The sequence below is a fragment of the Eublepharis macularius genome, chromosome 16, assembly GCF_028583425.1.
Source record: "Eublepharis macularius isolate TG4126 chromosome 16, MPM_Emac_v1.0, whole genome shotgun sequence".
Taxonomy (NCBI): domain Eukaryota; kingdom Metazoa; phylum Chordata; class Lepidosauria; order Squamata; family Eublepharidae; genus Eublepharis; species Eublepharis macularius.
Window position 1 is genome coordinate 11,030,770 of NC_072805.1, and position 16,381 is coordinate 11,047,150.

General features: G+C 49.3%; 2 protein-coding genes across 2 annotated transcripts in view; one reads left to right on the forward strand and one right to left on the reverse strand.

Moving 5' to 3' along the window:
• ANO2 (anoctamin 2) overlaps positions 1-16,381 on the reverse strand; it is a 252,858-nt gene that overhangs the window by 176,954 nt on the left and 59,523 nt on the right. The window lies entirely within an intron of this gene.
• LOC129344188 (40S ribosomal protein S12-like) lies at positions 14,739-15,065 on the forward strand. Its single transcript, XM_055000716.1, has one exon. The coding sequence runs from the start codon at positions 14,763-14,765 to the stop codon at positions 15,063-15,065; it is 303 nt and encodes a 100-aa protein (XP_054856691.1). The 5' UTR covers positions 14,739-14,762.

Consider the following 16,381-nt stretch of genomic DNA (forward strand, 5'->3'; position numbering starts at 1 on the left):
AATAGAATGGTTGCATTTATTAAAGCCTGTGGATTTTTAGGGGACCTTTTTATGACTAGAAATTAGGCAGGCACAGACCGGAAAAAAACCCACGGACCATCAGCCCGTGGTCCATCACATTTCATGGACCATGAACCCATCCTGTTCACAGACCAGTTTGTCGGTCCGTGGTCCATCACTTCCAAAGGCCCTAGGACCACTCCTTCACACTCAGAGATGCCAAGCTCACAGCAAGGCTTCAGCAGGCTCTCCTCCAGCCACCCTCCAAGTTTGGCCAAGACAGCATTTTGGAGGTCCGAATTACAGACCCCCAGAGCGGCAGCCCCTGGAAACTTCCAGTAGATACTAGGAGTCGCAAATGCCAATTAACCTGCATTGGCTTGCAGCACCAAAAAGTTGCAATGAAGCAAAACCAAAGAGAAAAGGATGGGAGAAGAGCCCCCTCACTCACCACACACACCTTCCCAGCCGTTGCCTAGGGAATTAATTCTTGCTCCTTGCTCGCATAGAGAAGAATGGGAGCTCTCTGGTTGGCAGCCAGAGCTGCCTATCAGGTGTTTAAGGGCTAGGATTGGCATGTTCCAAGGGCTGCAGAACGTCCCTCCCCTTCATTGCCTAGGGAATTAATTCTTGCTCCTTGCTCACATAGAGAAGAATGGGAGCTCTCTGGTTGGCAGCCAGAGCTGTCTATCAAGGTTTTGAGGGCTAGGATTGGTGTGTTCCAAGGGCTGCAGAAGGTCTGCGAACATCTATTCCATTACCTAGGAAATTGATAGATTGGTGCCAGGATGTCTGGACTCACGGACCATGGACCGACGGATGGGCACAAATGAACCAAAGTTTGTGAAAAACATGAGTCCCATAAACTGTGTGTTCGCGAACAGCAAACCGGGCTGGACGTGTTAAATTTAGGTCTGTTTTGCAGACCATCCCCATCTCTACTGGAAATTATTTTTGAGATGCTTAGGATGGAATTTATCCTATGGTGTCACTTTTCTAATCTTCATATTTGGTCACTCTTTTTAAAAAATCGTAACTATAACTAGTAAGATTAATCAAGGTGGGTAACTCAGCACATATGAGACTGGTTTTTAACTTCTAAATAACTTTAAAATAGATTGCAACACCCTATAAACCTTGTCTTTTGATAAGTAATAACCCAGTGTTCATCAGCTCTAGGCCTTTAAATGCAAACCCCTTCTTTTTTGATCTATTTTCTGGCAACATAATGAGGGTACTGGTTTCAAATGGAAAGTTTTACCATCTTATTTGTTCTACAGTCATTTTGGATAGTATTAATATCAAAAGTACAAATTATTATGAAACACATTTTAATTTAAAAAACACTTCAGCTCAAGCATGAAGTCTGTGATACAGTGTAGACTATATGTCCTGAACACTCTCATTAATCTGAATCTTCATTTTCATTGTTTATAGGCAATTAGTCTCCCTCTGATGCTACGCACTTAGGATTTGCCCCAGGTTCCAACCCATCAACAATGACCAAGCATTATTTGGGGGGGCCCAGTACAAATTTGTAAAACAGGGCTCTCATACATACACCATCCTACAATTCCTCATCCCATACATACAATCTCATGAACAGTGGGAAAGTTTTAGTTATGAAATTACTGTTATATAGTCTACATTTCTGAAAAATGCCCATTTTTGCTACTTTTGTTTCATAATAACACCCAGCCTGAGAATCCTACAAGTTCGCTAACTATTTTGTAACTTTTTGGTCATTAAAAGGAATTATCTCATCAATGCCTTTTTAAAAAAGTTCTAATGGACCAATGTGGCTGCAAAGATTAGGCCAATTAACTTAGCAGCTTATTTTTTCTGGCCTTTTTCATTGCAAAATCATGAATAATCTCCTCAAAGACAATTTCTCTTGCAAGTTCACACTCAATAGATAAGATGGTTGGGTGGCTTAACCATTCTTGCTCCATTGTAGAACACCTGCAGTTTTCAATGAGTTCTAGCTTGCTGAAACTTCTTTCATTTTCTGCCACAGTCTCTAGAAGTGTATAAAGAATCTGTAGGGCTAAGTACTCTTCACTGAAAATTAGTTACCACAGTAAGTCTCTATATACTGTTTTAAATCGTTCCTCATGGAGTGGACTCAAAGGATTGCTGTTCATTGTGGGAATTATCTTTCAAGATTTCACAAGGTGCAATCTTATCCCCTATGTTCAACCTCTATGCGAAGCCTTTAGGAGAAATCATTTGTAGCTATGGAATTGGATGTCATCAATATGCAGATGATACCCAGCCCTGAATCTCACTATCCAAATCCCCTGGCAAGGTAGTAGAGGTCTTGAGTTACTGCTTGAAAGCTGTGGTCAAACGGCTGAAAGTAAATAAATAGAAACTGAAACCAGACAAGACAGAAGTGACACTGGTTGGGAAGGTGGAGATCTTGGAGGGCTTTGGGGGAAATGTCCATGTATTTGAGGCCTGGTCTGTAGAATGGCCTGCGTGTCACAACCCGCAGTGTGAGAAGAGTCCAGATGCACAAACAATAAAAATAAATAAAATGTGCACCCTCAATGATCACATCTGCCAAACCTACCTATATGTCCAGTTGCCCATAGATCCTCCATGAAAGTGATTTCTCCCATGCATACACAAGATAGGGATCCCATTTCCACCTGTTACCTGGCTGGTGGGGGGAAAAGGCATGAGAACAGGTTGAACCCCACCCCCCACCCCCAAGAATGTGCTCCCATGTACCCTGGATCACGTCTGCATCGTGCCAGGAATGACATCATTCCTGGTATGATGAGGAAGCACTCCAGAACGCACATCCACAAGGTAGGTTCTCTCGGTGTGAGGGTGGAAGAAGCAAGCATGCCAGGAGGCCCCCTGCCAGAACCAGGTGAGGGGGGGCTGAGGTTTGGAGAGGGGAGGGGAAGGGATCTCAGCAAGGTATAGTACCATGAAGCCCATCACCCAAAGCAGCCATTTCCCTTGGGGAACTGATCACTGGAGAGCAGTTGTAATTCCTGAACTCCAGGCCCCACTTGAAGGTTGGCACCCCTAAGTAGACCTCTAACCATAACCTCAAAATACAGATAAACATTATGTTCAGCCACAGGAAGAGTTCTGTGAGACTCAAAAACTGACTCACAATATTAGTTTTTTTCAGTTGCTTCTAATAAAACGATAAAGCTACAGAAATGTTGGGTTTTCCTTAACGTTCCGATGCAGCAGCCTGCATTTCTTTTTTGGTCTACTTTCAGCAGTATTAAAATGTAGCACTCCAAGAAGGGAATCCTTGAACTGGATGGAAGATGACCTGTACCGCTTAAAGAAGGGACTGGCTAGAGGGAAAGCAACATGCCCTTCAGCTGTGAGGTAACACTACACAATTTGACTTCTCTTCCTTTGATACACTCCCCCCCGCCCCCCCCTTTGGTTAATATAACAACTATAATGTTTTCTTTACAAGGAGCCTGCTGATCTGATCTCCAGGCATAAACTGACGTATTTTGGAAGAACCATCTTAGGACAGTTCCATATTGCACTGTGCCCTTTTTCTCACACCTCTGCCCTACTTTTAACATTCAGCCTGAGGGCCCGTCTCACATTAGCTCTCCACTACTCTGATTTTCTGCTGATCCTAGGAAAAGTCTTTAATAATGTTGTTTGGATCTGGTTCTAATGGACCAACCAGACTGCCTGCATTTTTGTCTGCTTTGAAAAATTCCCTGCACACTTACTAAGCTTGGCCTCACTCACAGGCCATGATGTTCCTGGTTCAAGCCCCCAAATCCCTGCGACTGCTGCTGAGAACGTCACTACAATTAAGTGGGAAAAACATGCTCCCCAATCACATGCTCAGAAGAGATAAAAGGGGGGGGGAACAGCCACACATTCCAAAGAAACATGAAGTAAGTGATGAAAACAAAGGGACGTCCTGTACAAATTAGCCTTTCCAGAAGAGGAAGGGAGGAGTAGGTCTTTCTGCCCCACCAGCTCTCGGACTTGGCAGAACCGACGGAAAAACACATAATCAACCAGCCTGGTTCTTCTCAATGTGAAATTAGCTAACAACATAAACCAGATTTCTGTACAAATACACACAGGTACACACACAAATGCACACATCCCACCCCCAAACCAGTGTATACATCTTGATCATCAACAACAGAATCAGCAATTTGGGGGCAAATTGGGTGAGGTTTTTTTTTAAAAAAAATGAAGGGGGTAATTTCTCAGGCAAAGAAGGCACACTTGTTTTCATAACAGAAGTAGTGTTTGGGGCAACAAGCCCCCACCCCAAGTGGCATAAATATCTTTCAGAAAGATGAGGTACCTGAACCATTTCCCAGACAAACTCATAAACACACCAAATAGCAACTGTGCTGACTACAAGGATTAACGGAACAATCATTCCAAAAGGGAGGCAGAGGGGTGACAGCAAAGGGGGCAAAGTGCCCCTGGCCCAGTGTATTGGTTCCTACTGACTATGATTGGTGGACAAACAAGATTACAACCATCTTGCTTTTAACTTTTGTCCATCTGAACAGTGGCTTATAGACTCAAATACGAACCAGGAATAAGAGAATAGCTCTACTCAGAAAACTATGTAATACATGTATTATATGTCAAGTACGTAAATATATTATTTATTTTCAGATTTTTAGACTGCCTCTCCCTTAAAAGGAAGCCCAAAGTGTTTTACAACATTAAAATTCACAATAAGTATTATACATTAAAAAAACTAAAGACATGTCAAGAAAATTAAGGAAGATCCCACAAGTATAAACAGTGTAATACCAGCAACTGGGACAAGAAAGTAACAACCAGGTGGCAAAAATTCCAGTGCTTCATCATGGCTGGTTAAAAGCCTGCTGGAACAGCTTTGCCTTGCATGGCCTGTGGAACCTAGAAAGGGCCTGTAGGGCACATGTATTATTGGAAATAGCATTCCACCATGATGGGGCCAACACAGAAAAAGCACTTGACCTGGTGGAAGAGAGATGAGCCACTCAGGGGCCAGGCACAGCCAGTAAGCTATGAGATGAAAAACACAGTCATTGCGGGGGATCATATCAGAAGAGGCGGCCTTCAGGTATGATGGTTCCGGAGCGTGTAGGGCTTTAAAGGTCAATTGGGAAACCAATTGGAAGTCAGTGCAGCTGCTGCAGAATAGGCTGTGTATGGGCTGACCATGATGAATTAGTCAGGACAGGAGCCAGCAGCTGCATTCTGGATGACCTGTAGTTTCCAGAGCATCTTTAAGGGTGGCCCTGCATAGAGTGAACTGCAGTAGTCTAACTGAGAGGTGACCGTAGCATGAATCACTGTGGCCAGATCAGACTGAGACAGGAAGGGGGCCACTGGTGAGCCTGGTGAAAATGATAAAATGCCAAGTGGCCACTGTGGACACCTGCTTGTCCAAGAAAAGCAAGGTATCCAACCAAACCGCCAGATTCTTCACAGAGTCCACCAAAGATAACTGAACCCAGTCAAGAGCCAGTAGTGGAACCCCGTCCAGAGGCCCAATCCTCCTCAACCACATAACTTCTGTCATAGATGGATTCCATTTCAGCCAACTCTGTCTTAACCTTCCTATCACAGCATGTATGCACCAGGCAAAGGAAGCCACCTCAGGCTGCTTATTCAGCTAAAGGAAGAGTTGGGTATCATCAGCCTATTGATAGCACCCAATGCCATACCCCCTGACAAGTTCCACCAGATGGCATGTAAAAATATCAATCAACACTGGGGCCAAGGCTGCACCCAGCAGAATGCCACACACCAGTGACCACTTGGAGAGCCTTTTGTTTCCAATGGCAATCATCGGAGAGTGTCCCTGGAGGAATGAGGAAAACCACGCTAAAGCCTTTGGACTCATCGGAAGGAAGCCCATGGGTTTATCCGGACTTCAACAACTTTCACCCTACTGTCAACCTGAGCCTGGACCACTCTACACAACAGGTACACTTCCTGGACACCACTGTACCACTACATAATGGACAGATAAATACCACCTTATACCGGAAACCCACCGACAAATACTCATATCTACACACCTCCAGCTAATACCCTAAACATACCACTCAGTCAATTGTCTACAGCCAAGCCTTACATTACAATTGTATCTGCTCCAATGCTCTGGATCAGGATTTCCACTTAAGAGATTTACAACAAGCATTTTTGGAGCTACAGTACCCACCAAATGAGGTGAGGAAACAAATCTACAGGGCCAGACTAGTACCCAGAAACAGTCTGCTCCAGGACAAACCTAAAGGAACTAACAACAGAACACCACTGGTTGTCAAACAGGGTTAACATACCTGTAACTTATGTTCATCGAGTTCTTCTGTGCTGACACACATGGGGACTGCGCAGGCGCAGGCCAGCCGCCGGAGAATTTTCTAGAGCTTCCAAGGCTCCGAAGGGGCCGTTTGTCGCGCGCCTCAGCGACCATCTTCCCGCCCAAACGGTCACGTGATCCTACAGCGACCAACGGCCCCTTCCCTCAGTTCTCCTTTGCCGCCGCTTGACCAACACACTTCAGCTATAACACCTTAAAAACACCAATATCCGTTACAGCCATCACAGTATTGTGCATTGGAGTTCACAGCGGGGTAGGAGGGAGGGTTGTGTGTCAGCACAGAAGAACTCGATGAACATAAGTTACAGGTATGTTAACCCTGTTTTCATCTTCGTTCTTCTGTGCCTCCACACATGGGAGTGTACCAAGCTTCACACAATAAGGAAGGCGGGGGTGAAGTCCAACACAATTTTATTGAACAAACAAGAACAACAATAAATAGATATGCATATATACATCTATGTAAAAAAAAAAAAAAAACTGTGTAAGGACACATAAATATTCAATATTTACATATATACACACCCCCAGGTACATATATACACACTTTCACTCAAGGGTACCCAGCAGGTACGCCAAGAAAGTCAGTCCAAAACTCCCTCAGGAAAAAAGGGAGTGTAAGACAGCCTTGGCCACAGATACATCCTGCTCCGCATTGACATCAACGGCGTAATGCCTGACAAAGGTGTCTGCAGAGGACCATGTGGCTGCTTTACAAATGTTAACCAGGGGCACCCCCCTGAGGAGTGCCGAAGAGGATGCTTGGGACTGCGTGGAGTGGGCTCTGACATGGAGCGGGCAAGCCACCCCTGCCAGGGAATAGGCCTTGCTAATGGCCGTCACAATCCACCTAGACAGGGTCTGCGAGGAAGCCCTGTTACCCTTGTCCTTGGCCCCAAAACATACAAACAGGTGAGGACAGGTGCGGAACCCCTTCGTCCTATCAAGGTAATAGGCTAGGGCCCTCTTCAAGTCTAGGGAATGGAGGGCCTTTTCCCCCTTAGAGGAAGGCTGAGGAAAGAATGCAGGCAGTGAAATATCCTGCGAGAGGTGGAAGGCGGACACCACCTTGGGCAGGAACCCAAGGCAGGGACGCAGGACCACCTTGTTGGGATGAAACACAAGAAAGGGAGGGTCAGACCGCAGTGCAGACAGCTCACTGACCCTTCTGGCCGATGTGACGGCCACCAAGAATGCTACCTTGTAGGATAGCATATCCAAGGGGCATGTAGCCATAGGTTCAAATGGAGGCAACATGAGACGTGAGAGCACCAAGGACAGCGACCACTGAGGCACTGGCGCTGATACAGGTGGGTAAAGATTGTACATGCCCTTAAGGAACTGGCGGGATTGTGGGTGAGAAAACACCGTAGCACCCTCAACTCGGGTGTGAGCAGCTGATATCGCTGCCAGGTGGACCTTGAGGGAGGAAGCCTTCAAGCCCAGGCCACGCAAGTGGCACAAATACTCGAACACAACCCCCAAGGGACTGTTGTCAGGCACCACTCCTCTGGCAAGTGCCCAGAGCTCAAACCTGCGCCACTTGGCCGCATAAGCGCGCCTAGTGGATGGCCGACGAGCATTCAGGAGGACCCTCTGTACCTCGTCAGTAAAGCCTATCGGGGAGGAACGATCCGCCAAGCCGTTAGGTGCAGCTTCCTGGGATCGTGGTGGACCAGGCTCCCGTTTAGGAGAAGGTCTTGCCGAGGGGGCAGACTCACATACGTCCGTTGGGACATCTGCAGGAGCTTCGGGAACCAAACCTGCCGTGGCCAGAAGGGGGCCACTAGGATGCAGTCCGTCCCGTCCTCCTCTATCTTGCACAGGACCCTGGGAATCAAGGGGAATGGAGGAAACATGTAGTGCAAGCCCTGCGTCCACGTAAACTGGAAGGCATCCCCAATAGAGAGGGGGTCGCTCCCTGCCCTGGAACAGAACGTGTGGGCCTTGGTGGTCGCCGCAGTGGCGAACACGTCTATCACTGGATGACCCCACATCCGGAAGATCGGCCCAATGCACTCGCCGTTCAGTTCCCACTCGTGGTCTAGTAAAGGGGCCCTGCTGAGGGCATCTGCCCGGGCATTGTCTGACCCAGCCACGTGTATAGCACGGAGCGACACGCCGTTCTTGATAGCCCACTGCCAAGTGAGTGTGGCTTCCCGGCACAGGGCCATGGACACTGTGCCCCCCTGCTGATTCACGTAGTACATGGCAGTCGTGTTGTCCGTCTGCACCAAGACATGACGATTTCTCAGCAGTGCTGTAAGAGACACAAGTGCGAAACGAATGGCCCTTAGTTCAAGCACATTGATATGGAGGGTCTTTTCCCTGTCAGACCAGACATCTTGCACCGACACATCACCACAGTAAGCCCCCCATCCCAACAGAGAGGCATCAGTGGTAACCGTGATGTCATGGTGTTGATACCCGAAAGGGGTCCCTCTAAACAAGTTGTCATCAGACAGCCACCAGTCCAAGGAGGAGAGGATGACCCTCGGGATAGAGAATTTGAGGGACGGAGGGTGCAGTAGAGCATCATACCTCCGCACAAACCAGTTCTGGAGAGGGCGCATACGCAGCCTAGCGAAAGGCACCACAGAGGTGGCCGCTGCCATATGCCCTAGTAAGCACTGGATAGTGCGCACAGACTGGAACCGGTTCCTTTTAAACATGGACACTAGACCCCTTAGGGACCGAGCCCTCTCCAAGGGGAGCAGGGCCTTACCCTCCACAGAGTCTAAAAGCGCACCAATGTAGGACACCTTGCAGCTGGGCACCAGCTTGGATTTCTCCAAGTTCACCAGGAGCCCCAGGCGTTGGCAAGTGCTAAGTACCAAGCCAATGTCCTGCACCAGCCTAGACTCTGATTCAGCCACGATGAGCCAGTCATCGAGGTACGGAAAGATGGTACAGCCTTCTTCCCATAGGAAGGAAACCACAGGGGCCACACATTTAGTGAACACTCGTGGGGCAGTGGACAGGCCAAAGGGGAGCACCTTATACCGGAAAACCCTATGCCGGTAAACAAAACTCAGGTACTTCCTGTGCTCCTCCCGTATGCCCACGTGAAAGTATGCGTCTTTTAAGTCAAGAACCGCAAACCAATCCCCTTGCTTCAGTAAGGCGATCACCGCCGCCAACGTAACCATTTTGAACTTGGTCACCTTGAGGAAGGCATTAAGGCCCCTCAGATCTAAAATGGGACGTAAACCCCCATCCTTCTTAGGGACCAGGAAGAACCTAGAGAAGAAACCCTTTACAGAGTCCTCATAGGGCAATTCTTCCACAGCACCCTTGGCCAAGAGCGACACGATCTCCGCATCCAGCTCGGCCATAGTGTTATTGACAGCTGTCAGGGGTGAACTGCATCTAGGCAGCTCAACGAACTCCAGCCCGTATCCCAGTTCAACAATAGTTAAGACCCATGAGTCAGATGTTATTGACTCCCACTCAGAGAGGAGTGGACTAAGTCTGTCCGAAAAGTTCGGGGATACGGCTGGCGCGACCCGTCAGTACTGCCTCCCGGCGCCCTGCTGATCTTTCTGCTGGGCTGGTTGCTGTGCCTGACGAGGCTTGAAGGGCCGACGCCTCCTCTGCTGTTGTGCGGGAGGGTAAGGCCGCTGCTGGTAGGCAGGATACTGATGGTAGCCCGGCCGCTGCTGTTGGTATCTGCCCTGGTAGTGGTAAGGGCCAGACCTGGGAGCGTACCGTGACCTGGAGGAGGGCTTGTCCGCTGGAGCCAGACCCAAAGACCGCGCCGTCTGCCGGTCCTCCTTCTTTTTCTTCAGGGTCTCGTCGGTCGATTTGGAGAACAGCGAGTCCCCCTCAAATGGCATGCTCTCCACCCTGGAACGTACCTCTTGGGACAGGGCCGTAGACCGCAACCAGGAGTGGCGCCTGAGGACCACCGCCGACGCCATACCTCTAGCAGCAGTGTCAGCAGCGTGGCTCCCAGCGTTCATCTGCTGCTTAGACAGCCTCACAGCCTCTGTCTGCAGCAGGGACACCACAGCCTTCTGCTCAGGAGGGAGGTCTCGTGTATAGGATGCCAACTTCTCCCAGAGGTACAGCTGGTACCCTGCCATGATGGTCTGATAGTTGGCAATCCTCAGACCCAGGGAAGAAACAATGTACTGGCGTCTGCCCATGGCATCCAGCTTCTTGCCCTCCTTATCGGCAGGCACCGAGGAGTGACCCGATCGCCTGGGGTTGAACTCCTCTGTGACCAAGGAGGAAGGTGGAGGGTGTTTCACCAGCGCCGGCCAGGTACCCTGCTTGATTTTGTAGAGCTGCTCAATCCTCTTGGATGTTGGAGGCTGATCACAGGGCACCTGCCATACCTTCTCCACGATTTCCTCAATACCCTCGAGCATGGGGAAGCCAACGTACGCCGGGTTGTCTCCGTAAATGCGTTTGAGGAGCTTGTCCTTGGTCTGGGGAACTGCCGAGGAGATGTCCATCTCGAGAGCCTTGGCCATCCTTGCCATCTGGTCGGCGTAGATGCGGAGGTCCTCGAATGGCGAGTCCGCCGATGGCACTAGCTCCTCAGCCGGCGATGGTTCGGACCAGGACTCCGACTGGTAGCCGCCAAAGCTCTCCACATCCTCCTCATCGGAACCGAGCTGGGATTCCGGAACCTGGAGCGGAGGGGGAGCCCACGCCGACCTCGATGTCGAAGGCCTCGGTTCCGACACGGAGAAGCCCGCAGGTGCCCCCTCCCATTGGCAACAGTATGGCGAGGGGAGGTAGGAAGCCTGCCGATGCCGGGACGCAGTGGACCGGACTGATCGGACACTGTCCCCGGAACCATGCCGCTCACGACCGACCGGAGGTGGAGGCGGACGGGCAGGCGACGGACGGCTCCGACGAGGAGACGGGCTCGGTTCCAGCCTCGGCGACCGAAGGGGAAGCGATGGTCGGCTCCGACGGTGCGGGCTCGGCTCCGGCCCCGACGAGAATTCCGCAGGCACCGTCTCGAAGGCCATCGGATCCGGCACAGGAACGGTGATGTCTTCTGGCTCCGGGGAGCCCAGGTGAGGGGAAGGCGTGTGAGGAAGCACGATGACCTCCTCCTGAGGAGCGGGACGCGGCGACCGATGATGCTTGGTCTTCTTCTTCTTCTTCGCTGGTTCCGAAGAAGACCTCGGAACCGACGCGCTCCTCACCTTCGAAGGGGACCTCGGCTTCGACCTCTTAGGCTTCATCGGAACCGATCCGGACGTCGGTTCCGACCGGGGACTCGGTACCAGGATCCTCGGTTCCGACGTAGGTCTCGGATCCGACCTGGTAGATGACGCGCTACGGGGCGGCCGCACCGGTCCCTGCGCTGGAGAGGCCGCTCTCGACGCCGAGGTACTCGGGGGACGCGGTTTCGACCCCGACCTCGCGGAGGCCACTGAGCCAGCTCTGGAATGCCGTTCGGCAGAGGGGCTTGGGCCGGCCTTGGAGGAGGGCAACGGAGCGCCTCCGGACATGACCTTCTGCCACAGGGAGGAATTCAGTCGGGCCTTGCGCTCCTGCCGGGCCTTGCTGGTGAAACCCTGGCAAATTTTACAGGCCGTCACATAATGGGTCTCCCCCAAACAGAACAGGCACAGTTCATGGCCATCGGTCTTGGCCATTTTCGTGTGGCATTGGAGGCAATGCTTGAAGAGAGCCTTTGAGGCCATCTTCAGGGGCACGCGAAAGGAAGGTCAAAAACAGTCCGAGTCAAATTACCGAGTCCACTCAAAAGCCAAGCAATCAGTCAGAATAAAGCACGAAGCACAAAAAAGCACAGAGCAACGAAGCTCACGTTCTCTCCAAGCGGCGGCAAGAAGAGAACTGAGGGAAGGGGCCGTTGGTCGCTGTAGGATCACGTGACCGTTTGGGCGGGAAGACGGTCGCTGAGGCGCGCGACAAACGGCCCCTTCGGAGCCTTGGAAGCTCTAGAAAATTCTCCGGCGGCTGGCCTGCGCCTGCGCAGTCCCCATGTGTGGAGGCACAGAAGAACGAAGATGAACCTATAGTTCCCAGCTCAAACCCATCCAACATATCATCAGTGATCTACAACCCATCCTGGAAAACGATGCCTTTCTCTCACAAGCTCTGGGTGGAAGACCTCTCCTTGCCTACAGACAGCCCCCCAACCTTAAATGACTTCTCACTAACAACCATGAATCAGCTAGCAGAGTCACCAACACAGGTACCAGACCCTGCAACAGATCCAGATACCAACTCTGCCCTCATATCTACCCAGGGAATACAATTACAGGACCCAATGGCGTCAACTACACTATCTCTGGCTCTTACAGCTGCTCATCCTCCAACGTCATATAGGTCCTCATGTGCCAACAATGTCCATCTGCTCTGTACATTGGACAAACCAGCCAACCTCTGCACAAAAGAATAAATGGACACAAATCTGACATCAAAAATGGCAACATCCAGAAACCAGTGGAAGAACACTTCAATCTACCAGGACATTCCATCAAGGATTTAAAGGTCATCATAGTTCAACAGAAACCTTTCAAAAATAAAATCCAACAGGAAGCTGCTGAATTGGAATTCATACGTAAATTTGACTCAGTCAGACTTGGATTGAATAGAGACTATGAATGGTTACCTCATTATCAGAAGTAACTGATTTCATTAACAGAAGCAAACTGATCTCATTATCAAAAGCAAACTGATTTGCATCTACTCCCCCCTCCCCTCACCACCTATATATATATATATCTGGCTGGTTTCTTCTTACCTTCCATGCATCTGATGAAGAGAACTGTGGATCTCGAAAGCTTATGCTACAGTAAAGTTGGTTAGTCTTAAAGGTGCTACTGGACTCTTTTCTATCATGCTAAAGCAGTATCTTGAACCCTCAGAGAGGTCAGGAGGTTGACTAAGATCAAATGATCGTGTCAGTATTGGTTGAGAGTAGACATGGGCACGAATCGAATTACTCTGCTGCGGCAGTCATTTGAGGGGCGGGAAGGCCATTTTCGGGCTCCTCCACCGCTCTGTAGGCCCACACAGCAGCGGAAGAGGCCAAAAACGGCCTTCCTGCCCCTCGTGGGAGGAGGGGGAGGATGCTGCGGGCCCGCAGGGCAGCTGGGCAAAGTAAGTGTAGGGGCTGGGGTTTAGGCCATTTAAAGGGCCCTGCCGCTTGCAAGCAGCAGGTCCCTTTAAACTATCAGCTGGCAGGCGGTGGGGAGGATTTCCCCCACCACCTACCAGCTGATAGTTTAAAGGGCCCTGCCCCTTGCAAGGTAGGAAAGGGCCCTTTAAACTGTTAAATGCCTCTTTCCCTGCCTCTGGTAAGAGGCCGGAAAGGGGCATTTAAACCCCACGAACTGGTTTGTGAACTTGCCCCAGTTTGTGGTTCTTGGTTTATGAAAACACACGAACCACGAACCTCATGGTTCGGTTTTTTTTATGATTCATGCCCATCTGTAGTTGAGAGATCTAACAATATCAGCAGTCCTAAACCATCTCTATCTAATTGAAGACAGAGGTTGTCAATTGGGGAAACAAGCACTGCCTCAGTCCCAAACCCAGACTTGAAGCCATACTGGAAAGGGTCAAGTGCAGGAGTCTCATCCAGGAAGGCCTGGAGCTGTTCAGCAACTGCTCTCCCAATTACCTTTCCCAGGAATGGCACGTTAGATATTCGGTGGTAATTGGCTAGGTCCTTTTTATCTAAAGAGGGACTTTTCAATAAAGGTCTAACTATAGCCTCCTTCAAGGAGTTAGGGAAACAACTCTGAGTGAGGGATAAGTTCATCATTTCCTTCAAGGGGCCTACCACCACCTCCTTGCAGGCTTTCACCAGCTAGGAGGGGCAGGGATCCAAGGAGCAAATTCTTGATTTCACAGCAACCAGGACCGTGTCAACATCAGACAAGGAGAGTGGGCTGAAGCTCCCTGTGAAGTCCTAATCAAGATTTTGTTCCCAGAAAAGGTGGCAAAGACATCACAGCTAAATGCCAATTCAGTATCATTTTGGGACTCCACCCTTTGAGAAGTCAGTTGGTGAATCACCTTAAATAACTGCATTGGATGCAAACTAGTGGACTCAGAGCCTTCTTTGCTGCCTTCACTGCAACCTCACAGGCATTCAATTTGGCCCTATAACATGTTCTTGAAGCCTCATCATGAGATTATTGCCAGGTTCACTCTAGCCATCCGAGCAACCTCTTCAATTCTCTAATTTTCTTGGTATACCAGGAGAGAAGAGGAACAAGGGCAACCCCAGATAAGGCATTGTCTGTGTGGATGTTGAAGTCCCCCAAGATGACTAGTCATGGAAATAGCAACGCCCACTCAGAGACAGCCCCCACTTCCTTTTCCAGCGTCAGCTTGCGGAGGCTGTGAGCAACCCCGGGCAGGAGCGTTACCACCAACCACAGCCAAGGAAGGCATTGCTGCTGGAGGTGTAATGGATGTTAACACTGCCCTTCAAGAAGTGCTTAAGATCGCACTCATCCATGATGGTTTAGCCCGTGGAATTTGTGAAGCTGCCAAAGCCTTAGACAAACACCAAGCCCACCTTTGTGCTCTTGCATCAAACTGTGATGAGCCCATGTATGATAAGCTTGTTGAAGCACTTTGGGCTGAACACCAAATCAAGAAAGGAAAACCCTGCAAAGTTGTGGACTGCAGTTGCATGGTTGTAAAAGACTATGGCAAAGAATCTCAGGGCAAAGATGTTATCGAAGAATACCTCAAGTGCAAGAAATGAACAAATAAAATATTATGAGCCTGAAAGAGAGAGAGAGAGAGAGAGAGAGAGAGAGAGAGAGAGAGGCTCCGTAAGTCTCAGCAGGGAATTTACTGATGCACTAGGCAGACAGTATGCCAGCAGGATAGCCGATCTCTCCCCAGCACCCTACACTAGGCCAATACACTCAACACCAGAGATCTCTGGTGCAAGGATGCTCTGTAAGGAAAAACAATCTCAGATAAGAACTGCAACCTCACCTCCCTGTCCTTCAATTCTGAGTAATTTGGAGAAGTCAGCTGAGTAAGAGAGACTACCTCATCAGCGCTCAACCAGGTCTTGATCAAACAAGCCAAATCAAAATTTCCCTGAGGGATGATATCACGCAGGATAGAGATCTTATTCTTTATGGATCTGGCAATGCACAGCATAAAGGATGAAGAGAAGGGAATCCCAGATGTTTGCATATTATCATTCCTAAGGATGGAGTGGGAATTAGAAGGGTTCCGAGCATACCTGTATGTCGATACCCATTTTCAAACTATCCTCCCACCATCATATCTCCCAGCCCTACATATCACTGGGATGCGATGTCCAAGCAGGCACATGTCAATAATAAGATTAAAAACTGCAGGATAAACTAGATGTACAATAAGCAACATAAACCAGCCAGCACTAGTCAACTAACAACACTAACTGACAAGTGATACCCAGTGAAAATAACAGGTCAATTCTAAACAATAACAAAGATTTACATCGAGAGTTACCCTCAGTACAATCACAATAACAAGACCATTGACATAATTCATTGGGGAGGTGGTACAGGAGAAAATTCCACAACAACGTTGTGGTCCAGGCCCCTGGTTATCTCACATTTACCAATTATCAAATAAACATCAGAATAGAAAGAGTGGAGTATTATGTTTTTAAACTTCAAAAACGTCCATAAGTGCTCAGAAAATCCCAAATTATCTTGAGGTCAAATTAGCCAGTAGGAAACATGTGGTTGGGTGTCTTTAGGCTTGCTAGTTCCCCAGTGGGGACAGGGAATCCTCAGCCCCCAATCTCTGCCCCCTTCGACCACTCACCTGGCTGGCAAAGAGGGAAAGGTATGGGAACACCAGAGTGGGAGTAAAGGACACCCCCGTGTACTCTGGAGTGTCCCCACATTGTGCTTGGAATGACATCATTCCTAGAATAATTTAGACAGGACAGGACACGCCAGGGGCCGATTAAGTAAAAACTGGCCCCCAATTTAGTGTTTGGGGTCAATTTTTACTCAGTCAAGGTATTACAAGGGAGGACATCAGGATGTAAAAGCACAATGCAGCTTTAGA